Source organism: Pezoporus occidentalis, unplaced genomic scaffold, assembly GCF_034315485.1.
Source record: "Pezoporus occidentalis ecotype Australia unplaced genomic scaffold, CSIRO_AGI_Poc_V1 ctg34, whole genome shotgun sequence".
Classification (NCBI taxonomy): Eukaryota; Metazoa; Chordata; class Aves; order Psittaciformes; family Psittacidae; genus Pezoporus; species Pezoporus occidentalis.
The window spans coordinates 5,623,559-5,639,720 of NW_026915376.1; the positions used below are offsets into that span (position 1 = coordinate 5,623,559).

Sequence of the window (16,162 nt, forward strand, 5' to 3'; positions counted from 1 at the left end):
TTGTCACGTTAAAAGGCAAGATAATTTGGCAGAAGATAAACCCCCTTGCATTCCAGCCAGTCCTCAGATGTTAGAGGGGGTGGGTGCAGCTAGGCTTAGATTCTGAGTGGTGCCCAATTTACCACTATCAGTCCGGTCACATTTGATATATTGAATAATCACGATTCTGGATGCACTAATAGTGCACTGCACCTTCAGTCTAATCGTGCTCATGAACTAACACAGCCACACTGAAGGATTTGGTCACGTTCAATGAGAAAGCGGTTATGATTAGCCACTTAAACAGTTTATTAAAGCAACAGATACAGGTTCTTATGTATTGCTGGTGATAAATACACTATCTGCAAAAGCACGTGCAAATAATAAGTTATACAAACGTGCAATAAAGTTATGAATGACACAGCCCGGCTTTAAAATATAAAAGTGAAAAGTAACTCTGTATGGAGATTACTGATTTTCCCAGGGAAGCACTTAATACAGTTCAAGTCTTACCCAAAGGGGTCCCTACTGGGGAGGAAGAAAGGTCCAGCCCGTCAACCAATCCCAGGAGTCAAGGGTAATTAATCTGCTGATGGAACTTTCCTGGGCACATCCATGATGATGTCTTCCCCCAGTAAATCCCCTTTGTTGGGCCATTTTGTACTATTTTTCACCTTCCAGGTGGAGCTTGAGTGACGCTAGTCATACATACCTTTGTTATTATTGGTGTCAAATTCTCTATTCTCTTGCTTCTCTTTTAAAAGAATATACCACATAGAATTCAAAGAACATGCTCTAAGAGGGGTGATCTCACTCTGGAGGCAGGTAGCATTAGAGATAAAGATGTGGTTTTGTATTAAAATGTATTAAAATTCATTATAATGAAGCAAAGGTTGCACAAAGGACAGCACTTTGTCAAAAGATGACAGACTGTTGGCTCAGTGTAGCAGTTATGCAGCTTATCAGTTTCTAGTACCACCAAGTTCCCCTCTCTGCTGATGTTAGGACAGAGCGTGGCTGCAGAATCTCCACTCTGCTCCATCCTCCATCAGTGTTGCCATGGGAACCACTGTGGAGTGCAGGCACATGAGGTGTAGGTGCATCTTCCCCTGAAAGTCCATTTTTCCTTTATGTGTGAACAATGCCACATTTTTAATATATGTTTAATTTCTAATTGTTCCACACCATTTAGTAAGTAGGGCCTCTTTTTTTCCCTCAGCATGGGCACAGATAAAAGCATGGGATGTGTACCCAGGAGTCTCTATGTGTATGTTGATGAGAAGTTAGTAAAAAAGAGCATATCATAGAATAGTAGAAAATCCTGAGTTGGAAGGAACCCCCAAGAATCATCAAGTCCATCTCCTGAAATGTTAGCTTGTAGTCAAATGTATGTGGTTGAAGAACAATGTTGACATTTCTATTCAGGTAAAACTTCTCAGTTAACAGTATAGCTTAGGCCATTCCTGAGGGCAGTTGCCGAGGAAAGGAGGGAAAGCCACAACACTTCCTTAAACAGCCTGATTTCACAGCCCATGGCTCCAAAGATACACAGGTGCACCTGTATGGCTTGTCCTTGAATACTGGCTGCTCAGCTTCTAGGCTTGCAGTGGCTTTTGGTGTACTCAGGGCTCTGTTGTAAGCCCATCTAAGAAATGGTATAAGATAATGAAGACAGGAGACATACCAACAGTGGTATCAATGTGTTTATCTCAGAAGCTTAGCAAAAGGGGGAAACAATACATTTTTCTCACAGTGATCTGTTGTGTGACTCTACACAGATTTGATCTGTTTGAGAAGAGGAAGAAACTCTGGTATCAGAGGAAAAAAAGTTTAACATTTCAACAGATTTATTTATTTACTTTTTTACTCCATATGTTTAATGACGATGTTCTTATCGTAGTGTTACCAAATTCAGGAAAATGACCCTCCTCTTGGTCGAAACATGCCACCTGTTGCAGGAAGGATACTGTGGGTGAGACAGCTTTTCAGAAGGATAAACGAACCAATCAATTATTTCCATGTAAGTTGATGTGAGGAAAAATTAGGTGTTTTGTGTAACAGTGAACCGTCTTACTTCGGCAGAGTGACCATGATGTTTGTGGCTATGGTGACAGTTCTCATATGCTAGTCACCTGTTTATTTGTATGTGAATATCTAGTTAAAAGAACATGCTCTGCAGAAACAGCTGTTGTAGATCCAGGATGTAGTGTTAGAATACAATAAATTATTTCAGTTGGAAGGGACATACAATGACCACCTAGTCCAACTGCTTGAGCAGTTCTGGGCTGACCAAAAGTTAAAGGATGTTGCTAAGGGCATTGTCCAAATACCTCTTAAACACTGACAAGCTTGGGGCATTGACCACCTCTTGAGGAAGCCTGTTCCAGTGTTTGATCATCATCTTAGTAATGTTAAGCTTCCTAATGTCAAACACTTTGCATAACTCCAGGTAGATGATGTCAGCTGCTTTGCCCCTGTCCATCAGTTCTGTCACCCTATCATAGAAGGCCACCAAATTGGTTAGGCAGGATTTCCCCTTAGTAAAGCCATGCTGGCTGTTACCAACCGCCTTGTTGTTTTTCATGTGCCTTAAAATACCTTCCAGGAGAATCTGCTCCAAGATTTTGCCAGGCACAGAGGTGAGACTGACTGGTGTGTAGTTCCCTGGGTCATCCATTTTCCCCTTCTTGAAAATGGGGGTTATATTTCCCTTTTTCCAGTGGTCCAGAACTTCACCTGACTTCCATGATTTTTCAAATATGATGGACAGTGGCTTAGCAACTTCATTCGCCAGCTCCTTCAGGACGTGTAGATGGATTTCATCAGGTTCCATGGACTTGTGCACATTCTGGTTCTTAAGATGGTCTCAAGTCTGATCCTCTCCTACAGTGGGCCTAAGGTCTTCATTCTCCCAGTCCCTGCATCTGCCTTCCAATACTTGGGTGGTGTGGTCAGAGCATTTGCCAGTAAAGACTGAGGCAAAGAAGTCATTCAGAACCTCAGCCTTCTCCAAATCCAGGGTAGCCAGTTATCCTGTTAGGTTCCAGAGAGAGCCCACATTAACCCTTGTCTGTCTTCTATTTGCAGCATGCCTATAGAAGCCCTTCCTATTATCTTTTGCATCCCTTGTCAGACTCAATTCTAACTGAGCCTTAGCTTTCCTGACTAAGTACAGTCAATAGCTAAATTGAGAAAGCCCCAAATAATTTTCTTCTGACATGATTTTAATTTGAATATACTGTATTTTCATAGAAAAATTCAAATATCTTGGCAAGTCCAGAAGGTAAAGCAGTTGTTCAGTTATACAACAAAATTGCCTATCTGTTGGTGGAATTCGAGGTAGTCTATCATGATGCATGGAAGAAGGAAATATCACAATTACAGTATCGTAAGTGATTAAATTTGTACTAGGCCTTTTTTTTTCACTGTTATTAAATGCTACCTTTACACAAATCAGATAATTTTTTTAAGCCTCATTTACCCTTAAAATGTGCAAATTAATCATGATCCAATAAGCAGACCTAATGATACAAATTTCTGTTCCTTCCTGACCTTGAACATTGGGTTTGATACAGAGGATTGCAGACGTGGTACACTGACAGATGTCTAGAAACAGTCGTGAAATAAATTTAAGGCACACAGTTGTTCTTTTTGTTGCTGTTGTTGTTCTTTTTTTTTTCTTTTTTTCAGATTGTTTCTGTATAGAATTTAATAATTTTCCTGTTTTCTTTCCACTATAATTTATACAGCTAAATTATCCCAATGCCTACAAAAAATGTTTGATAAACAAACTTTAACACCTTAAGAGTAAACAAGGGCAGAAGTTTAAAAAAAAAACATGTAGACTGTAGACACTCTGTAGGCTTCAAAACTAGGAGTAGATCTCTTAAGAATAGGATGATATCATACAGTCAACACAAATTTTTGTGTTGTTGCTTGTGTGTTTATTTTGAATTTTTGCAATATCCCTATTTAAGCGTTCATTCTCTGGGTTAACCAATTCCTGTAAGATACTGAGTATCTCATGGAAGTGTTGTGCTCCCAGATCCTTAGAAAGCGAATTAGAAAATTTTGAAATTCAAGCTAAGAAAAAATATGCCACAAATAAGACCGGATATGATGCTTGTTTAGCTTATTAAAAGAAATGTTATATGAAAGTAATGCTAAAGTGATATGGTGGAAGTTAGCTGTGTATTTTCTTTAACTGAAAACAATGTGAAGCTATTTCACAAGTAACCATACATATTTAATCACTGTATAGTAATATGAGAAATTTGTGCTCCTTTATATAACAGAAACAATTGTTTGTCTTAAAAACTGATATAAAAATGTCTTTACAGCCTTACAAGCCACAATATTTCTGCATCATCCTAGAACAGGGAAGTTCCTGGTTAATTTTGATCCCAAAATTCCAGAGATTATCCGAGAGACCAAATGTATGATGAAGTTGGGTCTTCAAGTACCAGAGCAAGCAATAAAGATAGTAAAAATAGAAAATAAACTGATGTCAAACAAGTTGCGTTTAGAGGTAAATTGAAAAATTATGGCTGCTGTTTAAAAAAAAAATATCTTATTAACCTTAGAAATTTTTTTATGGTTAAATAAAGATTAAAGCTGGGTAAGAGGTAGTTTAAGCTGTATTTGTGGAATCCACAAGGTGGAAGTAGAGGCTCTCATTTGAAGAACCTCTGCTAATTGCTGTGTGGGCTAGTGTATACTTCAATATAACCTTATATATTTCTTATACCACATGGTATGTTAAATACATTTTGGTGATGAAATAATTAAAGCTATCCAAAAAGTGTTCAGTCTCTGAAAATCAGTAAAACACATTTTTAGAGAATTTTTAAGAAGCAAAGATTGGAATCTTTCTGGATTGGAAGATATGGTGAGCCACAAAAACATCAAGAATTTTGCAGGTTACCTGCCAGAGAAGTCAGATTTCTGATTATCATTGTAGTATTTGCTATTGTTGTAGTATTTTGAAAATCTTATATTTTGGGGGTGAGATGTACCAGACAAGATTTTGTGTGTGTGTGTGTCTGTGTGCAAAGCATATGACTAGGAGATATTTTAAAACTGAGTCTATATGTGATTTTAATTATCTAAGGCGTATGATAATCAGCTTCAAGAGAGTATTGCAAGTTATGGTCACTAAAGCTCAAGCCGTTTTTAGCTCTCAAGGAGGTTCATGCTTCATTTAGCTTTGTGTATAAGTCATGTGATGTGCAAAGGCTGCTTTCATTCTTCCGTGTGTAGCATCATACAGATCTATCACATTCCAGAAATTATGTACGTAGGTATGTAATGCCTATGTAAAATTCTACGTTTGTTTTCAAATGTAGTCTTGTACTTTCTGTTTTTTTTTGTGATGATTTAATTGTGTAAGAGGTAGTTTGTTTCAATAAAGAAAACACTTAAAATATTCTTGATACTATCCTTTCAAATAATTAACAGGGTCTTCTCCGATGTTATGAAGATTTGTGTCAAAAAACACCAATGAGTTTTGTAAATCTAATGGCCCCAAAAATGAATAAGGTTGGTATTGCTAAATGCGCTTCAGTATACTTCAGAAGTTAGAATAATTTGCCAATAGTTTAAAAATATTTAGATGCGTCTTCAAATTGGGAACTTAACGAATTTTACTAAAACCTTTAAAACCAAAAATCTGCTCTTTGCATCTCTCATACAGTGCTTAAATGATGTGTGCTACAGTAGAATAATCTTAGTGCTTATGAGATGTAAACCCAGTAGAATATAGAAAATTATTTTGTGCGTTTATTTATCTATGCAGTTCTCTGGCTTTGACATGGAAGTAAATTATCACTTATTTCAGTTTTAGAGGTTTTCATGGCAAGTTATATTTTTCATTTAGCTGAAATGCTGAATGTCATGATCCTTGTCTTTGCTCGGAGAGAATTACTAGCCTTGTGAATTAAGTCAGTCTTTTCAGCGATGTAGAAAGGCTATATACTACACTAAAGGTACAGTTTTATCGGAGATGCAGATTGTTTATCCTACAGGCCATTTTGTTTTGCCAGACACTTGCAGGTGTATAAATGTGATTGTTCTACATAATACTTCCCCTTTTGGTTGTAAGTGATAATTTTAAAAGGTTGCAGAGTTTGTAGAACTACGTAGTTGGCATATGCTGAAGTGTGAGAAACAAAAAACTTGTCCTGATTGTCTTAAGAATTTAATAAAAGAAAATGGTAGTCTTCACTTTAGTGATACTACTATAAATATGATTATATTATAGAGGGAATAGTGCACTTCTGTATTTTAGAGGAAACAACTGGCAAAAGAGAAGGATGAGTATTGTACAAACAACAGAAGATGAAAATGTTTTTTGAAGAAGGGAGAGAAGTCTTTGATGTATAGGAGGAAAAGAGGAAAGCAGAAATCCAAACATGGAATGAGCAAATCTTATCTGTGGCTACATTGGTGCCAGAATTTGACAGAAACTCATGTAGAGCCTTAAACTGCTTCTAAATTAGCTGGTTTGGTTATCAGTAACAGTACCATCCCAGCACTGTGAGGTTAAATATATTCCCTGAAAACATATACATCAAGGTGATAGTAATGGCTGTAGTTGCAAATAGCTGTGTATCTGTATAAACTGAGTTCATTGTTTTAGTTATGATATAGACATAGCAAATGAAGGATTAGGATGAAGAGAGTACATGAGGTCCAGGCAGTGACTTGGTAAATGTTAGATGAAAGAACTGATATGATAGGTGGCTATTTAAAATTAGATATGAGAGGGATCAGTTCAGAGTTTCTCAGCAATTCAGCAAAATTTAAGTTCTGTCACTTCAAGGATGGGGATGACAAAATTAAAAATTATGGTGACTGTATATTGGAAATCAGTGAGATTAGGCAAAAAGATCATGTGAGCTCTGTGAGAGAGTCTGGAAAGGCCCTAGTATAAGACTTCCTTTTCCTCAGTTCCATTTCCTTTGAACATGCAGGATCTGCAGTGAAGGAAGGTCTTTGGTGTAAATCATACAGTGACAGGGAAATGATTTCAGCTACATGCTGAAAATCCTCAAATCCAGAAGAAAGACCATGGAGAACCAAGAGTTCAATAAAGGAAACAGTAGGGAAGAGAGTATTTTTAAAAATAGCATAGAGGTTAACAAAAATTACAGAGGATAGGTGTGATTCAAAAAGGGATGAATGAAAAATGTCATTAGCTAGGTACATGAGGTTGAAAAACAAGTAATGATGCTGTTGAGAGTGACTGAGGTATATGTTAAAAGAGAAATTGTAAGATCAGTAGTGGACTTGATTTAGATTTTGGGAAGCAGTGGAAACCACTAAAAGACACTATCCAGCAGAAAAGGAAGGGGAAGATCTTTGCAGCGTATGTGCACTTGACAATTGTAGACAGAGGCTGTAGTATGCACTACCTCCCTTTTATTGCATAAATTTGTTTGATGTTTCCCTTGAAAACTTGTGACCTTCCTTGCAAAACTTAAACACAGCTCTTCCTTTCATCAATGATGTTAATGATTACAATAATTACCGAATTTGCTTTAAATTGTCTATTTATTATTTTTTTTTAATTCTATAAAATTATATTTTTATGTTTAGATGGAAACTGTGTTGAGGCAAGGACTTACCATGTTGACTTGGTCGTCTGTGACACTGGAAAGTTTCTTTCAAGAAGCTGATCAGGTTTTGTGTATGTTTGAAGAGTTTTTGAAAAAGGTATACACTTAATCACTATATAAATGAAATTAGAGTTTAGAGAAATTATTTCCACTGTGTTGCTCTTCATATTGGAAATAAATCTGTACTTATTTTTATATCAATTGAAATACATAGAAATTTTGTTTGCTTTTTAAAGTATGCTCTTATTTTGAAGAATGGTGTACTCAATGATTGTCCCATTATTATCCTTAAATGTTTTACCTTTGCTTCTGTTCTTGCAGCAGAATGTATTTCCATTTGTCCTCAGATTCTGTCACTGCCACTCTGATTTTCAGTTGATCTCTGCTTCTCTTTGAGTGCTTGTTCATTAGCACAATTTCACACAAGATGCCTCCATGTAAATACTGTCCAGTGGAGAACTTTTTAGCATTAACTGTATTCATAGCCAGCATACTGTGAAACTGTTTCCTCTTCATGCAGCTGATAAAATAATCAATGGGAGTATACTTTTCCCTCTGCATGTTCACTGGGTCTGTACTTTTTTACTGTCTTGGTGTTTGCCACATAGTTTCTGAATTCTTTTCATATCATTAACATGATTAAGGACCTGTATTAGTTCTTTTTCTTTTGAAGGCTGTACCTTGATAGTACATTCTTAAAGCTTGACAGTTGAACTGTATGGCTATGATCTCTCCAATGACTATTTTAAGTTGTGACTCCTGTTCTAGGAGATTTTTAGCCACTGGTGGATATATCCACTTAGTTTTCTGTATGTCACATAATTGTAATTATGATCAAGTGCTCTGTTTACCCCCAAAAAAACAGATTGGCTATGGAAGAAATTAACAGTTCTCTGAGCCTAAGTTAGCTGAAATAACAATGTCTTTTGTAGGTAAACTTAATTTTCCTTAAATATGTAGGTTGTATTCATTTCTGACTTTCTTACCCCTTCAATATCAATGCAAAAAAGATGTAAATTTAGAATCATAGAATCATAGAATAGAATAGTTAGGGTTGGAAAGGACCTTAAGATCATCTAGTTCCAACCCTGCTGCTGCCATGGGCAGGCACACCTCACACTAAACCATCTCACGCAAGGCTCTGTCCAACCTGACCTTGAACACCGCCAGGGATGGAGCATTCACAGCTTCCCTGGGCAACCCATTCCAGTACCTCACGACCCTTGCAATAAGGGGCTTTCTCCTTATATCCAATCTAAACTTTCTCTATTTAAGTTTGAACCTGTTACCCCTTGTCCTGTCACTACAGTCTCTAATGAAGAGTCAGTCCCTCCCCAGTATCCTTATAGGCCCCCTTCAGATACTGGAAGGCTGCTATGAGGTCTCCATGCAGCCTTCTCTTCTTCAGGCTGAACAGCCCCAACTTTCTCAGCCTATCTTCATACAGGAGGTGCTGCAGTCCCCTGATCATCCTTGTGGCCCTTCTCTGGACTTACTCCAACAGTTCCAAGTCCTTTCTGTGTTGAGGACACCAGAACTGTGTACACAATGCTCCAGGTGAGGTCTCACAAGAGCAGAGTAGAGGGGCAGGATCACCTCCTTCGACCTGCTGGTCATGCTCCTTTTGATGCAGCCCAAGAATATGGTTGCAAGCAGACACTGCTGGCTCATGTTCATTTTCTTATCGACCAGCACCCCGAAGTCCTTCTGCACAGGGCTGCCCTGAATCTCTTCCCCGCCCAACCTGCAGGAGTGCCCAGAATTGCCCCGACCCAGGTGTAGGACCTTGCATTTGGCATGGTTGAACTTCACAAGGTTGGCATCAGCCCACCTCACAAGCATGTCAAGGTCCCTCTGGATGGCATTCCTTCCCTCCAGGGTATCAGCTGAATCACACAGCTTGGTGTCATCGGCAAACTTGCTGAGGGCGCACTCAATCCCACTGTCCATGTCAGCGACAGATGTTGAACAAAACCGGTCCCAACACCGATCCCTGAGGGACACCACTCGTTACTGGTCTCCAGCTGCACATTGAGCCATTGACCACAACTCTTTGTGTGCGGCCATCCAGCCAGTTCTTTATCCACCGAGTGGTCCATCCATCAAATTGATGTCTCTCCAATTTAGAGACAAGGATGCTGTGTGAGACAGTGTCTTAGTAATGTTAGGCTTCCTAATGTCAAACACTTTACATAACTCCAGGTAGATGATGTCAGCTGCTTTGCCCCTGTCCATCAGTTCTGTCACCCTATCATAGAAGGCCACCAAATTGGTCAGGCAGGATTTCCCCTTAGTAAAGCCATGCTGGCTGTTACCAACCGCCTTGTTGTTTTTCATGTGCCTTAAAATACCTTCCAGGAGAATCTGCTCCAAGATTTTGCCAGGCACAGAGGTGAGACTGACTGGTCTGTAATTCCCTGGGTCATTCATTTTCCCCTTCTTGAAAATGGGGGTTATATTTCCCTTTTTCCAGTGGTCCAGAACTTCACCTGACTTCCATGATTTTTCAAATATGATGGACAGTGGCTTAGCAACTTCATTTGCCAGCTCCTTCAGGACCCACGGATGGATTTCATCAGGTCCCATGGACTTGTGCACATTCTGGTTCTTAAGATGGTCTCAAGTCTGATCCTCTCCTACAGTGGGCCTAAGGTCTTCATTCTCCCAGTCCCTGCATCTGCCTTCCAATACTTGGGTGGTGTGGTCAGAGCATTTGCCAGTAAAGACTGAGGCAAAGAAGTCATTCAGAACCTCAGCCTTCTCCAAATCCAGGGTAGCCAGTTATCCCTGATTAGACCTTCAATTACTGTGAGTGGGATTTTGTAAATAACTACTGAAAAGGTGATGTAAACCAGAAACATGAGTGATATTGTACGAAACAAGATGGCTTATCTCAGATGCAGAATATTTCAGGTAAAAAATTAAAAATTGTACAGAAGTCAGTTTTGTTTGGATTTTGCTATGATAAAGCTACTTCTCTGTATTTGACTGAATACTAATAACGCTGTAACTTAGAATTTAAACCAGTGAAAAGCTATGTTGACTAGAAGAAGGACTGAAGACTAACCTATCAAGCAAGTTACAGCAGACTTCCCCTTGCCTTGCAGCTCATGGCCAGTAAGACCATGAACAAGAATCTTAACATATTAACTTGTTTTGTTACTCTTTTATTTAATCTAGCAGCAGTGTATTGTGCATAATTGGATTGATTGGGGGTCTGACTTACTGACTGTCTTCCTAAAACTGCTGTTAAAACAAGGATACTTCAGGAGCCTAGTATCATGGATAGTATCATGGAGCGAGAGATCCTTTCTGTTCCATCAATTCCTAAACTTGCAGGAAAGAAGAGAAATAAGTTTAAAGAAGCTGCTTCTAGTCTTGGGACCAGTTTCCAGTGGCATTCTTGGAAAAAGGAGATAATTCTTTCTATTACCACTCATTCAATCGCCAAGGCTCATCATCTCAAAAGTTATCAAGAAAAACTCATTCAAAAATTATTAGATCATTGCTGTTATGGTGCAGAAGTAGTCTTGGCTTATACTGTCTGTGAATTAATTTCATTTGTGCAGTGAATTAAAAACGTGTTGATGATAACTAGAAATCTGTGAAGAAATAGGTGAAAACATGAAATTACTCTAAAGATTTCACTTTCTCAAGGATTCTAATGTCTTGGTTTGCCAACATGGAACCGGTGCAGACACTTAAGAGCTGCAAGATCTTTTTTTTTTTTTTAAGGACTGCCTGAAATGAAATTGGGCATACTACTAATCTTTTTAGATGTTGTTGTACTATGTGAGATTTAAATACCTACACTCTCAGCAACTGAGTTCTTGTTTTCTGTGGCAATAGTAACTGAATGGTTTCCAGACTTACATCTGGTCTTTCATTGTTCATAGTCCACAATGGAACATGTTAACAAAGACAAAATTTTTTGTAAGGTACTTGTATCCCTAAATTCCCTCTGTAGATAATAGAGAAAGAAATAATTCACAATAAAAACAGACTGAATTTAGCCTTTAAAATATTCACCAAGTTACCGTAACTTGTGAGGCATTGCTGTGCTTCTTTGTTTCTTTGCTTCTCTCATCTTGCAATTTTCTGTGTTGGTGCTTTTACTCCTGTTTTGTGTTTGGTTTTTTTTTAATGCTATGATTCACGTTCTTAGAGGAATTTCCACTATGTAATGTTCTTGTGTTTTCACTGGGTAGAGAGATACATTTTTTATTTTTCTGGAAAATATTGCATACCTGTTAGAACTATATAAAATATAATGCATTATGCTTTAAAGATAAATGTATGGTATTAATATGATTTTCTCTTTTTAGGTTACTGATTTAAGTGAAGTGCAGATTTTTTCAATATTAAGAGAGATATCAAATACTCTTCTAATTGTATTACCAGTAGAGGATCCTATTAAAGTAGAGGATATGTTGACTTCCAATGAAGTATGTGCCACTTTACACCTTTGGATTTGAATTCTTGAGCATATTAGAAACAATGCCTTAGTAAGTTAATATAAAACTAGGAAAGAATTTTTCCAACTGTGGAAATACATTTTTAATTTTTTTATAGTTAAAATATTTTGGTTGCAATGTTTTGTTTGAAGATAGATTGGTTCTTGAGTATTTGCGGTACTTGAGGTGTAGTATTTCACACATAATTTTTATGTATTTGACTGCTTCACATTTAGATGAGATGTGTTTTGTATGAAGATACTCAAGACATATGCAGCCTTTTTTTCTTCTGTTTTTTCCAAACTGTTTTTTTTACAGGATAAGGCAAAAAAATACTTTCAAACAAGTATATTTGAGAATGTAAGGGTTTTCTTGATTCCAAATGAGACTAAAATAAGTATTTAGTTAGCAAATTAGTGAAAGTAAATAAAATTGTTAAGGACAGTTGAAGGAGTAGTTGGGTAAATTCAGATTCAGACTGTGACCTCCCTTCAATAATCAGGATTTTCTTCTGGCCCTTAAAATGCAGTTGCGTTTCAAAAATGAAAATTTGAAATTAAAAGTGTTAAAAGTATAGTGATAACAGAAGATATTTATATTTTTTATTAAAGATTTTTGGTTTGGTTTCTCAGTTTTCTTTTTAAAATGTTGCTGTTTCACTGAAACAGTCTCATTCTGAAGAATGCGATGTTCAGGGAAATGTTTTGTCTTTCCATGAAGAGAGAAACAGTAATAAGATAATCAGTGATGCCAAGATAATTCATTGATATTTTTCTTTAACAGGCTTATACTAAAGATTGTGCTGAGTTATTAAACCACAAAAGCATGCACGTTGAAGATGCTGTCCAAGAACTAATATCTGTATTTAAACAGAATTATGAAATTGAATATCCTAAGAAAAACTCAGAAAGCCCCATTTTACCAGGTAGGTAATGTTGATTATTTAAATAAAAATCTGTTCCTCGTTGTGTGATTTTAGCTAGTATGTATCAAAATTTAATTGTTTTAGCTGACTTTCTTCAGACTTCTCTCTCCCACTGCGGTCTGATCTGTGTCACAGTTCTGCCTTCAATTACCTCTGTTAAACTAAACCACTAGCCTATGAAATACAGAGGTAATTCGGTGTTTCAGTATTGGGGTTTCTAGAATTAAACTCTGTCCTTTTGTTTAGATTACCAAGGTATTTGCTCTAGAGGAAGAACATTATGGTTCCATTTCTCTTAGTCACTCGTATGATACCGTACCTCCCCCCAGTGAATCCAGTGTTTCTCTTTTCTCAGCTCTATGGGGTATTTAATACTGTCTCTCTTTCTGTGACTTTTCTGTCACAGTAGAATTGTATCTCAAATACCAGTGCTTAACTAGCTGGTCAGTTTAAATTAATACAGTTATTTGACTATCAACTGGTAGTGCATGAGGCTCACAGGTCATCAATATGGCTGGTTCCCACTGCTCTGGGATGTGTTACAAAGATTTTAGGAGGTGCTATACCATTATAGGTAAAACAGGTTTTAGCTGAAGAAAATGTTTTTAAGAAAAATGCATTTTGAGGCTTATTCAGTAATGGAGCTCCTTTTCTTACACAGGATTTTTCCCTTCTGGGTTCAGTTTTCTCTAGATACAGGGGCATAATTAGGTTCAATGCTCCAGGTACTTCAATACCATGCAACCAGAAAAACCTGATGAAAATATACTTTTTTGTATTTTTTTAAAATGTTTATCTTGATATCACAAACACACTCCCTCCCCCCCCCCCCCATTTTGAGCTGATATATCCATGTCTGCCTAGCTATCTTTAATAACATATCTGTAGTGCATGGTATCTCTTAGGCTGAGGCTTATAGGCTGGGGTGTTAATCGGATTCCTGGTGTAAAAAAAAAAGGTGTGAGATAAAACTAATTAGCTGATCCAGGTACTCCTAAAATAAAAATCAGTATTGTTTTGTTTGTAAAGAGAGGGAACAGCATGGTTCAAAGCAGAACACTATGTTCAGTTAACAAGGTGGTTTTTATTTTCTGTTTTTTTTTAAATGTACAGTAAAAAAAAAGCATATAATGTTTGGAGATAATGAAAATGAGAGCAAAAAGAGAACTTCTGCACCTTCTCATGGTAAAGAAGATGAGTTTAAAAAGGTATTTTATGATCAGAAAGTATTTTTTTTCTGACCAGTCATATTAGTAAATAGTATCTTGAGTTTTGGTAGATAGAAGTCTGTTACAGAAAGACATCACATAAAGAATATCAAATGTAATGTAAAAATGATGAAATAGTTTCCCTACAAAGTGAGTTTAAAACAGATTGTAGCTTTCAAAAGTATATTCCATGTTATTCCGGTTATCACCTTTACTAAACAAATTAGTGATATCTTAAGTGGTAAGTGTAAAAGTTTGGAGAGAATATTGTGCCTAAGCCATAACACAGGCTTTCCTTCTTGGGTGGGTGGAAACATTCATCCGTTATGTCTTCTTCCAACTTCACCACCTTTGTACTTTTTCCTTAAAGTATACAATCTCTCTGTGTTCAGCAGAGAAGTGGAAGTAGAGAACAAACTCACAAACTTGCAAGCGCCAATGCAGTAATGTTACAAGATTTCATTCTGTTGTTTTGTGGTAGTGATTATTGCATGTTGCTGTATTTTTCTTCTTCTTCATCCAGTACAGTGAGATTTACTATATTTGTCTCTTATTTGAAAAAAAGTACATATATAACAATATTTTTGCATTAATTCATGGTGATTTTACAGAGAGCTTTTCTGAGGGAGTATGAAACTTCAGCCAAATCTCAGTATTCTGTCTCTGAATAAGGCAAATTGAGTTTCTTCAGATACAATATTATCTTATTCATGCAGCTTTTATTTATTTACTTACATACAAGCTATTTTCCCCTTTTATTTTTCATGTAGCTTGCAGTATAAATTCCTTCAGACAAAACTAATATGTTTGACTTAAAACCTTTTGAAATATTATTCAGGTTTCTGTCTGAATACAATATGGGATAATGTGCATTTTATTTATTACAGAAATCTAAAGAGTTGGTTACCTATTTCAGTTACCAGCTGCTAGACAGCCTCCAGAAAGCCACCCAACTGTCTTTGGATAGTCTTAAAAAAAGAATATTTGTTTCAAAGTAAGTTGCAAATTAAAGGTTCCTTCAATAGTATTACTAGAACAAAGTTATTTCTGTATTATTATAATAATTTAAATATACATTCTCACATGTAATAATAGATGCACATGTATTATTAGTCAGACGGTCCCAGACCTCTTGGTCTTGGACTTTTTAGCTCAAGCAAAACATGGAGAGCATTCACTTTAGGTTGCAGTGATGCTTTGGGCAGCATTTTTATGCTTCAGTTCTTTAGGTTGCTAATTATAGTCTATGCACTTGGTTTTGTGCAGAAAATGAAGTTTATTTCTGGTATTGCTTCCCTTCTACCTACACCCTTTTTTATTCCCATAAGTTTTTCCTTGGGATTGCTTTCAAAATGCTGTTAGTACAGTTAGTCCAACACAAATGACTAGAGCTTAAATGGTCATTCTAGATAATATATTATAGACTGCCTATATGTTCATGTCATTTCAGATTATTTCAGCAAGCATGGCTGTGCACTCAAAATTGTTTCCCATGGATTAAAGATCATCTATGCACTCTTTATCAATTCTATATGATAATGTCAAGATCCATACAGTTTTATAATTATCCCATACCCAGTATAATTTTTATAGATTCTTCCCTGCTCAAACAGGCATATACTTCAGAGGCAGAATTGCTTCAGTATAATATATTGTATATTTTAAAGTCTACTTAGAATTCTAGTAAGAGAATTAATTTTAAGCAGGTGAACTTAATGGTGGCTTTTCATTAATGTATGTTGAAGACAGTTATTTTTCTGACGACATCTTTCATAGAAAATATATTGAAATCCCAATCTTATTTAAGTCAACAGGAATTTATATAGGTGTGTCCTTTACATTTGTCTATGGTATCATATTGTTGAATTCTCTCTTATTTGGTCACTATGTCATGTCATGGCATTCAGAAATCATAATTTGCACTTTAGTTTCTAGTTTTGAGTGGGTTCAGATCATGTGTTTATAATTTTTCACTAGCTT

The 16,162-nt window shown here is 36.7% G+C and overlaps 1 protein-coding gene across 5 annotated transcripts in view; it reads left to right on the forward strand.

Moving 5' to 3' along the window:
- Window positions 1–16,162, forward strand: part of DNAH8 (dynein axonemal heavy chain 8) — a 140,391-nt gene that overhangs the window by 16,188 nt on the left and 108,041 nt on the right. For 4 of the 5 annotated variants that reach the window (XM_062629681.1, XM_062629684.1, XM_062629682.1 and 1 more), the window contains 9 exons: window positions 1,880–1,999; window positions 3,232–3,367; window positions 4,320–4,507; window positions 5,437–5,517; window positions 7,576–7,692; window positions 11,921–12,040; window positions 12,833–12,974; window positions 14,088–14,182; window positions 15,070–15,176. In XM_062629681.1, the coding sequence (XP_062485665.1) occupies window positions 1,880–1,999; window positions 3,232–3,367; window positions 4,320–4,507; window positions 5,437–5,517; window positions 7,576–7,692; window positions 11,921–12,040; window positions 12,833–12,974; window positions 14,088–14,182; window positions 15,070–15,176 (1,106 nt within the window). The remainder of the gene's footprint in view (window positions 1–1,879; window positions 2,000–3,231; window positions 3,368–4,319; window positions 4,508–5,436; window positions 5,518–7,575; window positions 7,693–11,920; window positions 12,041–12,832; window positions 12,975–14,087; window positions 14,183–15,069; window positions 15,177–16,162) is intronic. The other variant, XM_062629683.1, reaches the window with a different exon arrangement.